At 39.1% G+C, this 21,617-nt stretch overlaps 2 protein-coding genes across 2 annotated transcripts; both read right to left on the reverse strand.

Moving 5' to 3' along the window:
* Positions 1–3,545: 3,545 nt before the first annotated feature.
* LOC308101248 (zinc-binding protein A33-like) lies at positions 3,546–5,129 on the reverse strand. The gene has a single exon (XM_080450646.1). The coding sequence runs from the start codon at positions 5,110–5,112 to the stop codon at positions 3,736–3,738; it is 1,377 nt and encodes a 458-aa protein (XP_080306772.1). The 5' UTR covers positions 5,113–5,129; the 3' UTR covers positions 3,546–3,735.
* A 4,427-nt stretch (positions 5,130–9,556) lies between these two features.
* On the reverse strand, positions 9,557–21,382 carry LOC308101599 (uncharacterized protein; the record flags this gene model as incomplete). The annotated part of the gene is made up of 4 exons (XM_080451020.1): positions 21,271–21,382; positions 19,713–19,814; positions 17,012–18,478; positions 9,557–10,932 (listed from the first exon to the last, which is right to left on the reverse strand). The coding sequence occupies exons 2-4, from the start codon at positions 19,810–19,812 to the stop codon at positions 9,557–9,559; spliced, it is 2,943 nt and encodes a 980-aa protein (XP_080307146.1). The 5' UTR covers positions 19,813–19,814; positions 21,271–21,382.
* Between the last annotated feature and the right edge of the window lie 235 nt (positions 21,383–21,617).

Consider the following 21,617-nt stretch of genomic DNA (forward strand, 5'->3'; position numbering starts at 1 on the left):
TTGTAGTAGAGTAGGCTACTTACAGTAAGTAAATATACTTATAGCTACTTTCCACCACTGTACAAGTATTAACATACTCTACCATACAGATTGTATAAGTTATATAGTATTAACATACTCTACCATACAGATTGTATAAGTTATATAGTATTAACATACTCTACCATACAGATTGTATAAGTTATATTGTATATTAACATACTCTACCATACAGATTGTATAAGTTATATTGTATATTAACATACTCTACCATACAGATTGTATAAGTTATATTGTATATTAACATACTCTACCATACAGATTGTATAAGTTATATTGTATATTAACATACTCTACCATACAGATTGTATAAGTTATATTGTATTAACATACTCTATCATAAAGATTGGTTAAAATAGCGTTTTATTCATTAAAACAAGTCCCGGATGGCAGCTTTAAAGTGTGTTTCCATTTAGTGTGTAAATGTTCTTTGAAGAGTCTCTTTCAACTTGGTTGAGGACCCCAGATGTCTGTAATGTAATGTCTCTGTTACTGTGGTTTTGATGCCACCCTGTGGCCAGATAGTGCAACTACACGCCACCTTGTCCACATTGTGCAACCACCAGACTCTCTCTCATTTCCCAGGTGTTTCGCCCAGGTGGGCGTGGTTCTGAGGTTAGGTTTAGGTTAGGCAGTGGTTCCCAAACGGTGGGTCGGGACCCATTTTTGGGGCATAAACAAGAAGTTGAAGGATACATTTATCTCTGATAATGATGTACCGTACATGTTCACATCATGATACTTTACATGAGGCTACTTTTGGAAAAAATAGCCAATTTTAGATCACGGTGCCCACTCTTCTTGTATCTATTAAAAAGTACTGTATTTATTTTACAGTAGGCCTATCATTAAAAAGTACTATATTTATTTTACAGTAGGCCTATCATTAAAAAGTACTATATTTATTTGACAGTATCATTAAAAAGTACTGTATTTATTTGACAGTATCATTAAAAAGTACTATATTTATTATACAGTGCAATAAGATAAGATAAGATAAGATATAAGACCTTTATTAATTCTGCAGGGGAAATTCAGTTGCCAAAGACAGTACAGCAGTTAAGAACAGGTTTCAGGGAGAGGAGAATAAAAGAGTACAGTAGATACAACATTTTCAAGGTAACAGAGAAATATCTACGATCAAAGGATTGCAGCATAATTGTGCAAAAAAATAAAAGAAAAAGGTGCAGTAACTACATTTAAACCCATGTATCAGTTAATTGGTTTTAGTAGTTACTGTAGTTTAGTAGTGTGTGTGTGTGTGTGCCACCGACAGTGGCGTCAGTTCAGCAAAAGCTGAGGTATGGCAAGGTTAGGGCTGCCAACTCCCAGAGATAAATAAGGGACACCTATCCTGGCAGAAATTGTTTTTGGGGGACCCTCAAAATGCATAGAAAACTATACATTATAACACAATACAAACACAATGGTCTTACACCTGCATTAGGTTACTATTCATAATTATTTGATTTAAAAATAAAATATGCCATACCCAATTGACGCCCCTGACGACATAGTTTAGGGGTCTTTATCACCCTGACAGCAACGATGAGTAGCCTAAACATGTGCTCATCATCTTACCTAACTCTCCCCATTATGTAAAATGTGACCTCACAAGTATATATAAACACACAGAACAGAAGAATATAATAAGCCCCTCCTTCTATCATTAACTACATATTAACAGCTTAAGCCCATTCCACTTCATCATATGCAAAAAAATAACTAATCCACAAGCTCAAAACGCATCGCAATGCCACACGATGTAGATCTGCTATAAACTATCTTTATTTAAAATGGTGAATGTGGTTAAAACATCAATAGTTGCTCTATAATCCGTTAAAGTAATATTTATTATTGTGAAATTCATTTTCTGCATAATGCGTACTCTTACTTTTGATAAGTTAACTATAAGCAATTGTAATAATTATGACAGGCCTAATCATATTATGATTAGGCCTGTCATAATTATTACAATAATCGCCTAATCGTCTCAATGTTGAACAATTTACATACATTTTCAAATATAAAAAAGTAGAAATTGCATCAGCTATTTTAGTTTAAGTCGTATAAAAGTGTTAAATATGTTGTGACACTGCCACATAAATGTGTGAAATAATGTATTTCCTGTCCAGGTATGATGAGTATTGAAAGAAAAAGATACACAAGAAACATAACATACTTGGTGATAATAGGGGAATATATTGGTTAAAATATGGTTGAATATTTAAAGGATCTACACCATGAATTAATTTTTTTTTTAATATCATAATGGTGTATGTCCCTCAAACCTTTTTCAAAAGGTTTGAGCCTAAATCATCACTCAGATATACTCATCCCAAGTCAATTGTCTCTGGCTTATACAGCACTTTCAGCTGCAATACCAAAACGTCCTTTTGGGCAGGGGGGGGGGGGGGGGGCTACTGAGCAATTCTGTCTGGCCATCATCAATGCAATGGCAATGCAAGTGATGTCACTTGCATTGCCATTCTGAAATGGCCTGTTCAGACACGCCCATTCTGAAAATCTCTGAAATGAGAATGAATGACTGAATGTTAAAAAAAAATATTTTTTGGGGTACAAGAGACACTGGGGAGCCCAAAAAATACCCCCCCCCCCCCCAAAAAAAAAATTAAATTCATGGTGTGGCCCCTTTAACACCTAAATGTAGTGTATGGGGGCAAAACATTGTTTTGTGTAAGGTATGGCCATTATGATTCATTTTCTGTTGACATGGTTCACTCATAGGGGGCGCTGTGGGGAAAAAGCAGCACATGTAGCAAAAGTTCCACAGGAAGTGAGGTATCAGGAACAGCTATAAAAAGACAGGAAGTGAGGCGGCCGGGGGTTCCATTTTAGGTATTAAAAAAGAGTGTTTGGTGGTGTTTGAGAAGGAGACTCTTGTAAGCCTGAACTAAACCAAAATCAGGAATTAATAAACCACTGAGTAGTGTGGCCGGAGAACTTTGGGAGCTGGAAGGAGAGAAGTTTGGTCGAGGAACATTTCTGAGGGTTTAGCGCTGAAGACAGTCAGAGCTTTTGGACAAAGCAACCCATGTGGCCTCCTGCCTTGAAGGTTGGGTGGGGAATATATATTTTTTTACGCAATGCATTGCCTTTTCATTTGATGACTTTGGGATTTACTTGATTTTTGGAAAAGAGCAGATCGACAATATCTGTTGGATTACTTTTGGATTACTTTACAATTACAATACTCATTGGAGACATTTAAAAGAACTTTGCATCTGCGGGACTAAAGATTTTGATCGTTTTCATTTGTATTTTTGAAGTGTAGTGATCGTTTACTTGAATTATTTTTGTTTGTGATTAAGAGTGGGTCAGATAAAGTACTCCTTTTGGTTTTCCTTTTGGTCTGCAATACAGTTTACAGTATAAAGAATTACTAACGCAGGTACAGGACCTTTATTTCTTTAATATAACTCAGACATACAACTTTATGGTTCTGATTGTTATAACATCAGTAATTTCTTTGTATGTTGAAGTTATTTATCATATATCTGCCCAGTGCAACCTTTGTTTATGAGGACTAAAATCCAAAGAGAATGTAAATGTCACACAAACACAGTTCAATCGTTAATCGCAATCATTTGTGTGACAATTAATCGTTTACTGAAATGTCCTAGAAACACTTTTACTCGTAACAGTATTTCTACACTGTGGTATTTGTACTTTTACTTAAGTAAAAGACCTGAGCATTTCTTCCATCACTGGTACTTGACAGATTTTGATATCAATGGTTTCAGCATTACCAGCCTCTCCAATAGAGAAATATGGGTAGAGTTTGTCAGTGAAAGTGTCTTTATGAGTGTAGATGTGAGTCATGTCTTCAGGGTCGTAGAAGGACACCTCCCCCCTGTCATAGTCCAGCTGAACCCTGATCCTCTCAGGATTCCTCTGTAGTGAGATGGTGTCACTACACCCATTGCTATAGCGACCATCCTTCTGCCATAAACACCAGATTCCATATTCTGGTGAGGAATATGAATGTATCTTCCTTTCAACAGATTGCTTAGCCAAACCTAAATTCCAGCAAGGATGGTCTCCAACCTCTACCTCCCAGCTGTGTTTTCCTGAACTGAAACCCTCTGAACCCAGAACATCAGTACCATTATTGAACCTCTCTGGATTGTCAGGAAGCTGCTGCATTCTCTCAGTATTTCTCACACTGGTCAGGTCTTCAGACAGACAGAGATAAGTGTATGCTGTATTTGGGTCCAGAATAACAGGAGTGAACGTGACCCTCTCCTTCATCTTCTCCCAGACTGTGAAGCTCAGGTTTCTCAGGTGTTTGGCCACGTCTATCAGTGCTCCTGAGTCCAGCTGTGGATCTGACAGTGTACACAGGACTCTGGTTCTAGTCTGAGTGTGTTTATAACTGCTGAGAAATGACACGCTGTGTTTCTGCAGCTCTTGTTCTACAGCAGAGATGCTGTCTGAGAGAGAGGAGATTTGCTCCTGGATGATCTGAACGATCTCCTCCTTCTGCTCCTCTTCCTCCCTCAGAGCTGCCAGTCTGGCCTCCTCTTCCTCTGTCAGGACCTGGTGGAGCTTTTTAAACTCTGCTCTGATCTGCTTCTCTGTGGCCTCCACCTGCTTCTTATTGTGTGGAACCACTTCATTATCATACCTAGTTTTAAAGTGGTTGTATTTGTTCATCTTGTCCTTTAGAGTCCTGAGGTCAGACTTCAGTTGGTCCTTCAGTTTGTTGACTGCTTGTTCTACAGGAACCAGCTTGTGACCAGGGTGGTGAGAGGAGTCACAGATACGACACACAGCTCTCTGTTCTTCCTCACAGAAACGTGTATCCTTCAATGGATGTTCACAACACAACACCTGGACTTCCTCCTCAGTTGACTGTGTGGTTGGGTCAGTTGAAGATGTGGATGGAGGGTTAAACCATGGCATTGTCTTCAGACCAGGAAACACGTCTGTTAGTTTTGTGTCTTGTAGCAGACGCAGGAACGACCTGCACGTTGTTTCACCCTTGAAAATCATTTTGTCCACAAGTTCAGTGGCTGCCTTGGATGGCAGAGAGATGGCTTTCAGCTTCATGTATTCAAAACGCACCAGTAGCTTTTCTTCAAATACACACTGGATGATGAAGTGAATGTGTGACATTAGAACGTGTTGAAGTTTTGTCTTGTTCTGTCTGATAATGTCTGTAGCCTCCATGTTCTGGAAGAGAAGAAGGATTGAATAAGGCAGTGGTTTTCAACCAGTGGTCCGGGGACCACCAGTGGTCCTTGGGGGGGTACCAGGGGGTCCCCAGCGAAATAAGTTAACATAGCGTCACAATGATTTTTAACCACTTAGCTTTGGCTATTCGAAAATAGCAGATCTACAAGCTCATAGCGCGGCACCGAGTGCCGCGCTATGAGCTTGTAGATCTGCTATTTTTGAAAAACCTTGAAAAAGTATGCATATCTTTGAATATTTATATTTTTTAAAGCGCAAATTGACTGATATCTTTGCTTCTGGGGGTCCCTGGCACAACACATTTTCAAATGGGGGTCCGTGGCCAAATGTATATCAATTTAGGGGTCCTTGGCATGAAAAAGGTTGAAAACCACTGGAATAAGGAACATTGTTTAATTTTGTTTGATTTTTTTTATTTATAGTAGCCAATTATTTTCACCCCCTTTTTTCTCCACAATTTAGTCGTTGTGCCAATTAATCCCCCCCCCCCCCCCCACACACATTTCTGTGTTGTCACTTCTGTCGTATTCTACTGACTCACCTGCCAGTTAGGAGCCTCCACCGGGAGGACGTAGGGCCTTCGTCCTACTCCTCCCGCCCAACACTCCCTGCTGACAGGCTCCGCCCCCCAGCCCATAGGATTTAATTCTTAACCACTTTCTTTCTTTTTTTTTCTTTTTTATCGCACGATTTTGCAACCCTTTTTTACCCAGTGCCAATTGTCTAAGTGATCCTGGGCGCTACACTCCCCCCCGCCAAGCCTAGGGAGCCCAGAGCCGAGCTCATGCCTCCTTCAATGCATGAGAGCCAACTGGACCTTCTTGTCACATGACAGGGGAGAGTTTCCCCGGTAGGACGTAGCGCGTGGAAGGAACACGTTATTCCAACCAGTTCCTTTCCCCTCCATCAGGCGCCCCGGCTGTCATGGGGGAGGTGGTATAGAGACCAGGAGGGTACCTATACCCTTAACCACTTTCAACTTCCTTATTTTCAGCGTCCCCATTTTGGATATGCCATTATAGGAAAACATTTCAAACATTTCTGCCCAAAATGTAATGAAAATAGACAATCTACAACCTCGCAGCACATCACATCGTGTCACGCTGTGAGCTTGTAGATCGGCTATTTTCAATACATGTCGAAGTACTTAGGGATCAGTACATAGGCTTAAGTCAAATGTTAAAGAGTTACCAAATATTGTATAATACAACATCCCCAAGTATAATACGTTCAATCTCCTAGTGGAATCAAACAATGAGGATGATATTGATTTCAGACTCTTACAACAGAAACTGTGAGACACAGGAAGTGTTAAAGTCTATAAACACACATGACATTTCAGGAAACATTTAAAATGAGATTTTCACAAACATTTCCTTTGGAATGTTTAAAGAATGTTTAAATATCAACACTTACCAGTTCACGTTAAACTTGGAGTTTTTCGATGAATTGAGTACACAGGACCTCAATGGAAACAAGCCTGAAGGCTTTCTTGGGTTTATCCTTTTAGCATCCTTTTGTATGGAACTGTACCTCTGTGCTTTTTTTTGTTGCAAACTGTTAATTAAGTAATCAACCAATCAATCAATCAATCAATCAATCAATCAATCTTCAACTCACTGATGATGATAATCCTCTCTATCTGTTCAGTAGAGAAACAACAACCTGTAATGGAGACGCAACGGTTTTCTACAGGTAGGTCACATGGTGGCAAGGAGTACATTAAAGAAGGAGAGGTCACAGTGTACAGAATCACTCATTTTCCTGAACCGTTTTAATTTCCAACGGTCTCAATTAACAAAATAAAATACATTGTTTCTTTAAACACTTGTCCACGTGACTGTCGTTGTTTTCAATGGATTCCATCAAACCTCCCAGTGGTTTAGAATCACAACATGTCTGCTTTGCTCCTTCTTTACACAGCCTTGGGAGGCGGAGAATAGACTGGAGTACATTCAGTCAGCACTTTGCATATCCGGTTCAGAACGGATACGGAAACAGATTGTTTTTGTTGATGTATTGGTCGGGGAAATGACCGGATACAGTAGGCGGGCTTTAAACCGGATGTGTATTCTGAACAGAAAATAGAAACCAGGCTTTCCGCTTCCCTCAGAGACGGCAGGTTTAAGAACTGATCTACAAACTCACTGACGTTGTGAGTTTGTAGATCACTTCTAGTCAGTAAGACACTGTCATACTGCAGAGTATACATTTAGGGCTGGTAGGCCTATTTAAGTAAAACTACTATCGCTACTTTAATTACATATTTATTTATGGATCATTGGTTGGTTTACGTTCAATTTAGATACATTTAATATCATTTAATACTTATGGTATCAGTATATTTAATAAAACAAATTGCATTTGATAGTGTAGTATGGGTGATATTTAGACAGACAGACAGACATATGGATAGATAGACTTTTATTCAAGTGTGTATTTCAGATATTTTGTTTTTATATCACTGTTTAATTATTCTGTACAGTAGGCCTAATTATGTCTGTTTGATGTAGGAGAATTATTCATGCAGTGATAACGTCAGTCCACTAGGGGTCAGCATCACACCGGAGAAAGCCTTGATTCCAGTAGAAAACAATTATGAAATGTTTTCATGTCAAGGACCTCAAAATGATACATAATTAGACCACGGACCCCCAAATGATACATATTAGACCATAGACCCCCAAATTGATACAAATTTGACCACAGACCCCCAAATTGATACATATTTGACCACAGACCCCCAAAATGATACATATTAGACCACTGACCCCCAAAATGATACATATTAGACCATGGACCCCCAAATTGATACAAATATTAGACCAAAGACCCTCAAATGATACATATTAGACCAAAGACCCCCAAATGATACAAATTAGACCACAGACCCCCAAATGATACATATTAGACCAAAGACCCCCAAATGATACAAATATTAGACCCAAGACCCCATTTTATGCCACGGACCCCATATAAGAGAAGAGTAAGAGGATCTACAAGCTCACAACGCCTCGAGGCGTTGTGAGCTTTTTAAAGGTGAGCGTTTTAAAGGTGAGCGTTGTCACCTTTAAAAATATATATATACACACTGAAAACAACAATCATTACAACAAGTTCCATTCCAGATCAATATTTCATTCATAAACACAAAGCTGATCAATGATCTGCAGTAGAATGATGAAGAACATTCATATCTTATAGTCATAACATATCTCTGCTGTCCGGCAGCAACCAGCTAAACTCCAAAATGTTCATTGTTAAGGAAATGACAAAAACAAAACAAAAAGTGGAGTTAAGAGGTTTTGTTCATCATTGATAAGAACAGCTGAATGGACCTCCATGCTCACAATGAGGTTGGAGGTCAAAAGGGGGTGGAGCCTGGAGTCAGCAAAACCAGCTAACTCCACCCCCCTTTGGTGGACTTAGCTGGTTTAGCGGAAAGTTTGAGGATCCAATGGAGTTAGCTGCTTTTGTCAGAAGCACTTTTGAATACTTTTCATTGATTCAATATGTTTTTAATCAACACACAGACGTAAAGGGTGTTCAATGGCCCTGATTTATGGAAATAAATGCAAAAGCGGAAAAAAATGGAGTTAGCTGGTTTCTGCCGGACAGCATTCTGCTCTCTGTCAGGAGGAAACCTTGTACGTCCAAAACTGAAAAATAAACTGTTTCAATATTCATTATTATTTAGTCACATGATTTTGTTGATCCTTTTCATTGGTTCAATATTCATAAAACCCACAGACTCACTTAAACCACTTTAACTTAACCGCTTCGGAAAATAGTCGATCTACAAGCTCACAACGTGTCGCGATGCGACACGTTGTGAGCTTGTAGATCGGCTATTTTTGCTACTTGTGCGTGACACTGTAGTATGACAAAGTAGGGCATTTATTAACAATGCTAAAAGTTTAAATACAGAGATATGAGGTTTTCTGCCCGACAACAACGATATAACAGTATAAAACAAATATTCTTCAATGTCAAATCAAAGTGTGTTTGATAGTTAGTCCAGATGTATCAGGGTTACAAACACACACACACACACACACACACACACACACACACACACACACACACACACACACACACACACACACACACACACACACACACACACAGAGGTGTGTCAGCATGGACAGTTCCTGTGTCATCTTATTCTATAATGAGTGAGAACCAACTGTATGAAGGTAGGGTTGAAAATGGGTGAAGTGCTCCTTCAACTTAAGCTGTGTTTACCCGTCAAAATGTCTGCTGTGAAAAGATGAATATTACTGATTAATTTCACTGCTGCTTACAGTTTTTTTGTTTTTGCTTTGGAGGTGCCATCTGACCCCTTGACCTCCCAACAGTCTGTGTCTGATAACATCCCAGAGAGACGTGTCTCTACTTGACAGATTTTAATATCAATGGTTTCAGCATCACCAGCCTCTCCAAGACAGAAATATGGGTAGAGTTTGTCAGTGAAAGTGTCTTTATGAGTGTAGATGTGAGTCATGTCTTCAGGGTCGTAGAAGGACACCTCCCCCCTGTCATAGTCCAGCTCAACTCTGATCCTCTCAGGATTCCTCTGCAGTGAGATGGTTTTACTACACCCATTACGATAGACACCATCCTTCTGCTTTAAACACCAGATTCCATATTGTGATGTGGCACATTTCTCTCCCTTCCTGTCAACAGATTCTTTAGCCAAACCTATAAACCAGTGAGGATGGTCGCCAACCTCTACCTCCCAGCTGTGTTTTCCTGAACTGAAACCCTCTGAACCCAGAACATTAGTATACTTAGTGAACCTCTCTGGGTTGTTAGGAAGCTGCTGCCATGTGTCTGTATGTCTCACACTGGTCAGGTCTTCAGACAGACAGAGCCAGGGGGATGCTGTGTTTGGGTCCAGAATGACAGGAGTGAACTTGACCCTCTCCTTCATCTTCTCCCAGACTGTGAAGCTCAGGTTTTTCAGGTGTTTGGTCACGTCTATCAGTGCTCCTGAGTCCAGCTGTGGATCTGACAGTGTACACTGGACTCTGGCGCTGGTCTTAGTGTATCTATAACTGCTGAGAAATGACACATTGTGTTTCTGCAGCTCTTGTTCTACAGCAGAGATGCTGTCTGAGAGAGAGGAGATCTGCTCCTGGATGATCTCCATCTTTCTGCTGACAGTCTTCTCCTTCTCCTCCTCTTCCTCCCTCAGAGCTGCCAGTCTGGCCTCCTCTTCCTCTGTCAGGACCTGGTGAAGCTTTTTAAACTCTGCTCTGATCTGCTTCTCTGTGGCCAAAACCTGCTTCTTGTTGTGTGGAACCACTTTATTGTATTTCTTTGCAGTTGTTTTGTATTTCTCCCTCTTGTCCTGTAGATAATTAATGTCAGACTTCAGTTGGTCCATCAGGTTCTTCCTGTCCTTCAGATCAGGAAACACGTCTGTTAGTTTTGTGTCTTGTAGCAGACGCAGGAACGACCTGCTAGTTGTTTCACCCTTGAAAATCATTTTGTCCACAAGTTCAGTGGCTGCCTTGGATGGCAGAGAGATGCTCTTCAGGTCGTTGTACTCACGGTCCGTCACAAGCTGTTCTTCAAAAACACACTCACTGACAAAGTGAATGTTTGACATTAGAATACCTTGAAGTTTTGTCTTGTTCTTTATGATAATATATTTAGCCTCCATGTTGATCCCTGGAAGAGAAGAAGGAACATTGTTTATGAACCATTTCCCCCGTTGTAATAATACTTCAGTCACTTTCAACATGGAGTCCTTATTTTGGGCCATGACATGATAGGTGAAAAGTTTAGAAATCTTTTCAGCTATTCACAAAAATAAAACTTTTTTATAAATATCGAAATTAGCCGATCTACAAGCTGACAAAATATGACATTGTGAGCATGTAGATCAACCAATTTTGCTATTTGTCGCACAACACATTAATAAGGTTTTAAGTGGTTAAATGTTACCAAATCACCAGAAATGACCCCCACCACCCCCCAATATTTTACTGTACATATTTCTTTCTTTTTTATTACTACTCGTATATATGATGTTTTGCTTATTAATGTATATTATTGTTTGTTTGTCTTTAAATGTCTCGATGAATTGAATACACAGGACCTCAATGGAAACAAGCCCTGAGGGCTTATTTTGGGTTTAATCCTTTTAGCATTATTTTGTATAAATCTTTGCCACCGTGCCTTTTTCTGCTTCTGTTTTGTATTCATAAATATAAATTAGTAGTATAATGCATAATGTGTATAATGTGTTATTTTGATTCACAAGTATAATATCTCTGCTGTCAGGCAGAAACCAACTATGTCCAAAATATAGACTTTTTAGGAAATGAAAACAATACTTTATGGTGATTTTATATTATCATCACTTTACCCAAATACAGCTCAAGTGGAGTTAGGAGGTCCTTGACCATTAATGTGGAGGTTTTTGTCCATCATTGATCAGAATGATGAAGTCAGACAGAAAGAAAACTGAGTGGTTTTAAAGGTTGTTTATCTTCCACTCTGCACTCTGCTCTGTGTGGAGTTAGGAGGTTTGACTGACAATGTGAGGATCCAATGGAGTTAGGAGGTTTAGTCAGAAGTGCTTTTTAATACATTTCATTGGGTCGATATGTGTAAAACCCACAGACAGACATGAAGGATATTCAATAGCATTGATTTATTTAAAGGTAGACTAGGTAACTTTGAGCCTAAATGTAACTGTTTATGTTGACATTCATCCCTTTGCAGGGACTGAACAGTCTGTGAGGGGGGGGGGGGGGGGGGCTCTGCCGGAGCTCTTAATTGATCCCTTTGAATTTCAGAGGGGTTGTGCAGGAGTGGATTGATTGGGCCATAAACGTGTCAAACTCGTTAGTGTTCTCTCTAATCAATGAATGCATCAAAGACAGCAATCACTTTGATACCTGTCAGAGAGGGGAGGGGGGAGTTTGTGCACTCACTCACACAGATCTCTAATCCTGCCTGTAAAGAAAATAAAAAGGTTGAACAATGGAGATAGGAGGTTTGCGCCCGACGGTGACGATATATTGAATTTCCTATTAGAATCAAACAATAAGGATGATTTCAGACTCTCTTTACAACAGAAGCTGTGAGACACAGGAAGTGTTAAAGTCTATAAACACACATGACAGTTCAGGAAACATTTAAAATGTATTGATGAGATTTTCACAACCATTTCCTTTAGAATGTAAAGAATGTTTAAATATCAACACTTACCAATTACTTCAACTTTCTGATGATGATAATCCTCACTATGAGTATGTATTGTTCTGTAGAGAAACAACACCCTGTAATGGAGACGCAGGACATGTCAAGACTGACAACAGTTTCTCATGAGGGTAGATGATTTAGAGTACTGTAAATACTGGTATCAGCATCAGAGGTGGACGAAGTACTCGACCCCAGTACTTGAGTAAGAGTACAGATACTCCTGGTCAAATTTACTCTACTACAAGTAAAAGTAGCTCAGTCAAAATGTTACTCAAGTAAGAGTAAAAAGGTAATTGCTTTTAAATATACTTAAGTACTCAAAAGTACATGATTTGCAAAATACTTAAAGTTCAAGTAACAGTAAATGTACATGCTTTTAAAAATACTTAAAGTACAGAAACACGGCTAGTGTGAGCAGAAGTGTGGCCAATTGTATTTTAGGGAAGAACAAAAGAAAACAGCCAACCTAAAAGTACTCGAGTAAAAGTAAAATGTTTGTCTCGGAAATGTACTCAAGTAAGAGTAATAAGTACCAAAACAAATCCAACACTCATGTAAAATACAGATCCTCAGAATCTGTACTTAAGTACAGTACTCTATACGTTTACTCCGTTACTGTGCACCACTGATCAGCAAATCTCAGATGATAAACTTTATAGGTTCATAGGTTCAGAGGCTCAGTATTTGTAGTGCGCTCTCCATCCAGTTATTACACTGGCTCTCCATCCAGTTATTACACTGGCTCTCCATCCAGTTATTACACTGACTCTCCATCCAGTTATTACACTGACTCTCCATCCAGTTATTACACTGGCTCTCCATCCAGTTATTACACTGGCTCTCCATCCAGTTATTACACTGGCTCTACATCCAGTTATTACACTGGCTCTACATCCAGTTATTACACTGGCTCTACATCCAGTTATTACACTGGCTCTCCATCCAGTTATTACACTGGCTCTACATCCAGTTATTACACTGGCTCTACATCCAGTTATTACACTGGCCCGGGGAGCAGTCTGAAGAAAGAGAAAATAAAACCTTACAGTGTTTTCAATACTTCTTTGAATTCATGTAATTAATGTAGATGAACTTAGCTGGAAAGACCCTTTTCTTCAGAATAAGAACATTTAAAAGAAAAACATAAATATTAACAACACTTGAAGGAATGACATGAGTGATTGTGAGTAGATGATGTTGGTTAATATTTAATAGGATGATTATAAACAATAAAACTTGGATTAGATTGTTATGGACAGGTTCAATGTGCAATGGTTTTAAATGTTTTAGACACCCTTTGTGTCACACCCAGGAGAGGAGAGGAGAGGAGAGGAAAGGAGAGGAGAGTAGAGGAGAGAAGAGAGTCTGTATATCTATATGTGTGAGTGAATGTGATACTGTACATGTGTTGAGGGTGACATCTAGTGGTGGGAACAGTGAATGAACATCTAACTGTGAATATTAACTGTTACACGCAGTAACAGACCAGTGGTTTATATATATATTATGTAAGGGATAATGTACGGTGAGGTGGTCATTATTGAAAATTAAATCCCGACAGGGTGAATATCCACCGACATGGAGCGGAGGTGGATGACGTTGCAAGAAACAGTGTTTATGACGTTGCAAGAAACAGTGTTTATTTTCTTTTTATTTATTTCTTTTTATTTATTTTTTACAACGCATGTTGTGAGCTTGTAGTTCTGCCATTTTCAGAGCGTAAAACCCGAGCGCAACCAAACATAAAATGTTCTCTTCTCCACTAGTCCCTCACTAACATTTTAGTCTAGTTTTTTGTTGTTATTTGTTGACGAAATCGTCAATATATTTAGTCTTAGTTTTAGTCATCATAGCTTGGTTTTTATTTATTTCCCTGCCTAGCTGTGTCTGGAGCATGGCTCCTGGTTCTGACTGGTGTTGGCTGCCATGTCTCTTCCTGCAACAGGGTTCAGCAGGCTCTTGCTGGTGCTCTTGCGGGGGTGGGCTGTCTCTCTGTGGTTATAGTGTGATCAAAAATCTACTTTGTCGTCACATCAGGTTAAGCTGGGGTCATCACCATGGCAGCTCGTGATGGACATTTTCATCAATATTTAATTTTTGCCATGAAACATTGAAAATAATAATTTTACCAGGAACACATTGGCCTAGCCCTAAATGTATACTAAATGTATGCACTTCTAATGTGCCATAGTGTCTATTCCAATGTGCTGCACGTTTTAAAACAAATGTTGCATTATTAACCTCTGAGCCACTTAACCACCCAAAAAAGAATTACAAATTATTTTGAAAAACTTCTGATTTATTTTAAGTATACATCTTAACAATAAGGATAGACTCATTATCACAAGTGGTAATAACATTGAAATCATATTAATAAATACTTTGTATAATTTGTATAATAGTATTATGTTGATTACATTGTGGATATATGAATGCCAATGATAATATATACAAAAAAAGAAAGAAGGAAGATCAGTTTATGCCCATGTTGGGCATGCCCCATTTTATGCCCATATATGGATCTGACTGATTTGTTTGCGTCTGATGCCGTGACGACACATTGATAGAGATTTTATATATATATATATATATATATATATATATATATATATATATATATATATATATATATATATATATGCCGCGCTGCAGATTTTTACAAATCTTGAAAGCATGAGAAGTAGTGATTTAGAAGCATTTGTAGAATGGGCCTCAGGTCTTAAATAAATTAGTATCATGTTCCAGTGGAAACTACAACACCATTATTTGTGTCATTTAGTGTGTAGTCCAGTATTCTACACACTGAAAACACAACAATCATTACAACAAGTTCCATTCGAGATCAATATTTCATTCATAAACACAAAGCAGATCAATGATCTACAGTAGAATGATGAAGAACAGTCATAACATATGCTCTCTGTCAGGATGACAAAACTGTTACTTTTCAGGAAATGGTTTCAATGTATTTATTATTTAGTCACATGATCTTGTTGATACTTTTCATTGGTTCAATATTCATAAAACCCACAGACTCACTTTAACTTTCACTTCAAAACCTTAAAAAAAAAAGCTAAAATAACTGATCTACAAGCTCACAGCGTGTCGCGATGCGACACGCTGTGAGCTTGCAGATTTTGCAGGCTATTTTTGCTACTTTTGTGTGACACTAGTATTATAGAGTAGGGCATTAAAACCTAAAAGGTGGAAATATGGAGATAAGAGGTTTCTGCCCGAAAACAACGATATAACATTGAATACCAAGGACCTCAACGGAAACAAGTCCGCAAGGACTTGTTTGGACGGACCTTTTAGACAAAAGTATTACAAATGTAACTGTGTTGTTTTACATTATAATAATAATAATAATAATAATAATAAAGCTTTATTTATATAGCACCTTTCGAAACAAAGTTACAAAGTGCTTCACATATATAAAATACATCATACAGTAGGAGAGCAGAAAAATATGAAAACATTAAAAGCAAAAACAGAAAAAATAAATTATGCAGCAATACAGTAGGACACAATGGGTAAAAGTCTTTAGGTAATAAAAGCGACTCTACAGTATATAAGTGGGTTTTCAGGAGGGATTTGAACCGGGGCACAGACTCTGCAAGCCTGATCTCTAAAGGAAGGGCATTCCAGAGAGTCGGGGCTCTAAAAGCGAAGGCCCGATCACCTTTTGTTTTTTTATTGGAGAATGGGATTTTGAGTAGAGCTTTGTCTGAGGACCTCAAATTGCACTCTGGTTTATATGGCTCGAGTAGGTCGGAGATGTATGAAGGGGCCAGACCAGAGATCTTAAAGGTAATTAATAACATTTTAAAGTCAATTCTGAAAGTGATTGGGAGCCAGTGTAGGGATGCTAGAATTGGTGAAATATGATCGTATTATTTTTGCCTAATAAAAATGTCAATCAATCAATCAATAACAGTATAAAATAAACATCCTTCAATATCAAATACAAGTGTGTTTGGTAGTTTTCCAGCTGTATCAGAGTACAACGGCCACACGTTAACATGTCTGCTGTGAAAAGATGCATATTGAATGATTTCACATCAGAATACATTAATTTTTTTTTCACAGCTGTTGTTGTTTTTGTTGTTGTGTTTGTTTGAGTGCCTTTGTTGTTTTCATCTGATCCCCTGACCTCCCAAAAGTGTCTGATAACATCCCAGAGAGACATGTCTTACCTGCCAATCACGAGTATAACCGTTGATGAAAAATACACCCGTTTACTGCCAAGATAATCCATCCACGAGTATAACCGTTTTTTTTTTTTTTGTCTTTTTTTTTTTCAATTTATCCACACAGAACCAGAGATATCACGATCCAAAGATTTCTAGCTCCATTCACTCCTTGGTTAACTTATTACTTTAAAATCCTGTATCTCGGCTCCTTAAAAAAAAAAAATTAAACACTGGCACTGGGGGAAGTAAAATAAAAAAAACCCTCTGGCAGGGAATGTGTTAAAGGGGCACTTCAGACTAATCCATTGAAACAAAGTTTTTTTTGGGTGAAGTGTCCCTTTAACAGATTTTGATATCAATGGTTTCAGCATCACCAGCCTTTCCAATAGAGAAAAATGGGTAGAGTTTGTCAGTGAAAGTTTCTTTATGAGTGAAGATGTGAGTCATGTCTTCAGGGTCGTAGAAGGACACCTCCCCCCCGTCATAGTCCAGCTTGACTCTGATCCTCTCAGGATTCCTCTGCACTGAAATGGTTTTATCATACCCATCAGTATAGACACCATCCTTCTGCCATAAACACCAGAATCCATATTCTGGTGCGACACATTTATTTCCCTTCCTGTCCACAGATTCTTTAGCCAAACCTATACTCCAGTCAGGATGGTCGCCAACCTCCACCTCCCAGCTGTGTTTTCCTGAACTGAAACCCTCTGAACCCAGAACATCAGTATTATGTGTGAACCTCTCTGGATTGTCAGGAAGGTGCTGCTTTGTGTCTAGCTTTCTCACACTGGTCAAGTCTTCAGACAGAGAGAGAACAGGGTTTGCCGTGTTTGGGTCCAGAATGACAGGAGTGAACTTGACCCTCTCCTTCATCTTCTCCCAGACTGTGAAGCTCAGGTTTCTCATGTGTTTGGCCACGTTTATCAGTGCTCCTGAGTCCAGCTGTGGATCTGACAGTATACACTGGACTCTGGTTCTAGTCTGAGTGTGTTTATAACTGCTGAGAAATGACAGATTGTGTTTCTGTAGCTCTTGTTCTACAGCAGAGATACTGTCTGAGAGAGAGGAGATCTGCTCCTGAATTATCTCCATCTGTCGGCTGACAGTCTTCTCTTTCTGCTCCTCTTCCTCCCTCAGAGCTGCCAGTCTGGCCTCCTCTTCCTCTGTCAGGAACTGGTGGAGCTTTTTAAACTCTGCTCTGATCTGCTTCTCTGTGACCAAAACCTGCTTCTTGTTGTGTGGAACCACTTCATTATTGTATCTATTTTTAATGTTTTTGAATTTGGTCCTCTTGTCCTTTAGAGTCCTGAGGTCAGACTTCAGTTGGACCTTCAGGTTGTTGACTGCTTGTTCTATAGGAACCAGCTTGTGACCAGGGTGGTGAGAGGAGTCACAGATACGACACACAGCTCTCTGTTCTTCCTCACAGAACAGTTGATGCTCCTCTGGATGTTCACAACTCAACACCTTGACTTCCTCCTCAGATGACTGTGTGGTTGGGTCAGTTGAAGGTGTGGATGGAGGGTTGTACCATGGCATTGTCTTCAGATCAGGAAACACGTCTGTTAGTTTTGTGTCTTGTAGCAGACGCAGGAACGACCTGCATGTTGTTTCACCCTTGAAAATCATTTTGTCCACAAGTTCAGTGGCTGCCTTGGATGGGAGAGAAATGCTTTTCAGGTCCATGTATTCGTGGCGCACCACCATTTTTTCTTCAAAAACACACTCACTGACAAAGTGAATGTTTGACATTAGAATGTGTTGAAGTTTTATCTTGTTATGTGTGATAATGTCTGTAGCCTCCATCCCTGGAAGAGAAGAAGGCACTTTGTTTATTTTATTTTTTCCCCCATTGCAGTAATACTGAACCACTTTCAAGCTGATACCTATTTTGGGCATGCCAGTATAGGTGCAAGTTTTCAAAAATGGTTAAATAATTCAAAATAATCACACCCTGTGTGAAGTGGGCGGTGTCTTGCTAGCTAATCATAATACTGAATGGAGTCAACCAATCATGTACAAAAGATAAATACATTTATTGAAACACTCTTTATGATGGACGAAACCATAACTTTAAAAAAACAAATGTATGTTTTTTTTAAAGTTATGGTTTCTTATATAGGGCTATGCACATGTGTCATGTGACACTGGCCAATCACAGTCCTGAATAGATTGTGATTGGCCAATCACAGCGCAGGATAATTGTACAAATTTCCAAACCTCACTTATAGGGGCGGTTTCACTGCCCAAGATAATTGTACACATTTCCAAACCTCACTTATAGGGGCGGTTTCCCCGCCCAAAAATCACACCCAGTGTGAAGTGGGCGGTGTGGTCACAGTGGTCATCACAGTGATGGAAGTTCACTTAAAGAAAAGTAATATTGTGGACCAACCATTGTACACCCCTAACTTAAAAAATATATAAATGTGTTTTTTTTAAGTGCATAGTCCTATTTATAGGGCTATGCACATGTGTCATGTTTCACTAGCCAATCACAGTCCTGAATAGACTGTGATTGGCCAATCACGGTGCAGGGTTAGGGGGGTACACTGGTGGCCAATCACAGCGCAGGGTTGGGGGGGGGGGGGGGTATAGGGGCGGTTACACCGCCCAAAAATCACACCCAGTGTGAAGTGGGCGGTGTGGTCATCACAGTGGTCATCACAGTGATGGAAGCTCACTTCAACATTTTTTTTTTTTAAGTGCATAGTCCTATTTATAGGTTATTAGTTTCATCATGTGTCTCGCTAGCCAATCACAGTGCTGAATAGAGTCAGCCAATAGAGTCAGCCAATCACAGTACAGCTAGGGGTGTACTAATGTAGAGGGGTGTACTATTATGGGCCAATCACAGTGCAGGAAAGGGTGTACTAATGAGGTGTCCCAACCCCACTTATAGGGGCGGCTACACCGCCCAAAAATATCAGCATTATGAATGCATTTTTAAAATAAATATTCCTGTTGAAGACTACCAATGAATGCATATTTTAAAACATGCTTTAATCGTTGTACTACAGTCATGGTTGCACACAGACATACCTGGAGCTCTGAAAACATCCAGTGAATGAGTATCACTCTGCAAAGAGTTGTTCTGATCATCTGCATCTCTCTGCTGTAGTCTCCTCCTTTTAGGAGCCATTACTGTAAACACACATAATTAACATAACATTAACATATCCAAAACATAGTGCAGATATCATAAATACAAATCTCAATCATCTTAATGTCATTTATAATAATTGTAATAAAGATTAGTCTTGAGGTGTCCTTACATAACCTAAGACTGCTTTATGTACAAGTCACTGACCTGGTTTACACTCAAACCCAGAAGACACACTGTCAAGTTTTATTTTATTATTACCTTAATTATTGTGACTTAATATCTCTCTCTCTCTCTCTCTCTCTCTCTCTCTCTCTCTCTCTCTCTCTCTCTCTCTCTCTCTCTCTCTCTCTCTCTCTCTCTCTCTCTCTCTCTCTCTCTCTCTCTCTCTCTCTCTCTCTCTCTCTCTCTCTCTCGGAGAGCTGTTGTTTGTATTGTATTTTTGTAAATCTGTGATAATTAATTAAGGACTTTTCAGGAATTATGGATTCATCTCAAGGGGCTCAACCTTCCAATAAAGGTCATATTTTAACATTTTCAAAAATAACAGACCAACAAGCTCACAACGTGTGGCATCTATCATGGCACGTTGGCCGTTTATGGCATAGATATATATAAAGGCTAGATGACTCACCCGCGCTGCTGGCCAATGGAGTACGACGTTGCCACATGGCGGCCATCTTGAAACAGTCATTCATAAAATTATGTCTATGGAGCATATACTTTAAAATAACCATAGCGTGCTCAATTTTCATCCGATTTTCAAACGGTTTGGTGTGTTGTAAACACCAAAGATGTAATAAAATTATAAAATTATAAAATTATAAAATAAAAATAAAAACATGATTATAATTATAAGTATGCAGTATCATAACTACATCTTTGGTGTTTACAATACACCAAACCGTTTGAAAATCAGATGAAAATTGAGCACGCTATGGTTATTTCAAAGTACATGCACCATAGACATAATGTTATGAATGACCGTCCCAAGATGGCCGCGGTTGAGCTACGCTTGCGCCGTCCCCTTGAGCCATCTAGCCTTTATATATATCTATGGTTTATGGTACGCTCCAGCGCTAGTGCGCATGTGCACAACCGTATGTATGTTTGGGACTCCCTCTGTCGTTGGTGTTTCAACCAGGTGGGCGTGGTTTTACAGGACGCAGCAGTGCTCTCTGCAGGTGCAGGACGCAACACGCCCACCCGGTCGAACCACCAAAGAAAGAGGGAGTCCCTTCACGGTACACCGTTTCTCCATTTATATTTAAAGTATAAATCAACCTGATATACTCATAGAGTTAAAACATAATATAAAATATATAGATATACTTCACCAACAATGAGAATAGTTTCAGAGACTTACAGCAAGCAGGATGAATTAAAGTCTATAAACACTAAACTAAAGATAGTTCAGGAAACATTTAAAAAGTATTGATGAGATTTTCACAACCATTTCCTTTAGAATGTAAAGAATGTTTAAATATCAACACTTACCAAGAATTCACTTTAAACTTCAACTCACTGATGATGATAATCCTCACTGTATTTTGTAGAGAAACAACACCCTGTAATGGAGACATAACGGTTTTCATCCGCCAAGATAAATAGGAGTGGGTGGAGGAGGGTGAGAGGTCACAGTGTGTAACTCAATCACTAATTTACAGGATACAGTAGGCGGGCTCTACACCGGATGTTGACTCTGAATAGTAAATAGAAACCAGGATTTCCGCTTCCCACAGAAACGGCAGGTTTAAGAACTGATCTACAAACTCACTGACGTTGTGAATTTGTAGATCACTTGTAGTCAGTAAGACACTGTCATACTGCAGAGTATACATTCA

This window comes from Gymnoscopelus braueri (genome assembly GCF_963280865.1).
Source record: "Gymnoscopelus braueri genome assembly, chromosome: 15".
In the NCBI taxonomy this organism is placed as follows: Eukaryota; Metazoa; Chordata; class Actinopteri; order Myctophiformes; family Myctophidae; genus Gymnoscopelus; species Gymnoscopelus braueri.

Excerpts from the sequence above, each read along its gene's own strand:
- LOC308101248 (XM_080450646.1), bottom strand. The coding sequence starts at position 5,112 with ATGAAGCTGAAAGCCATCTCTCTGCCATCCAAGGCAGCCACTGAACTT.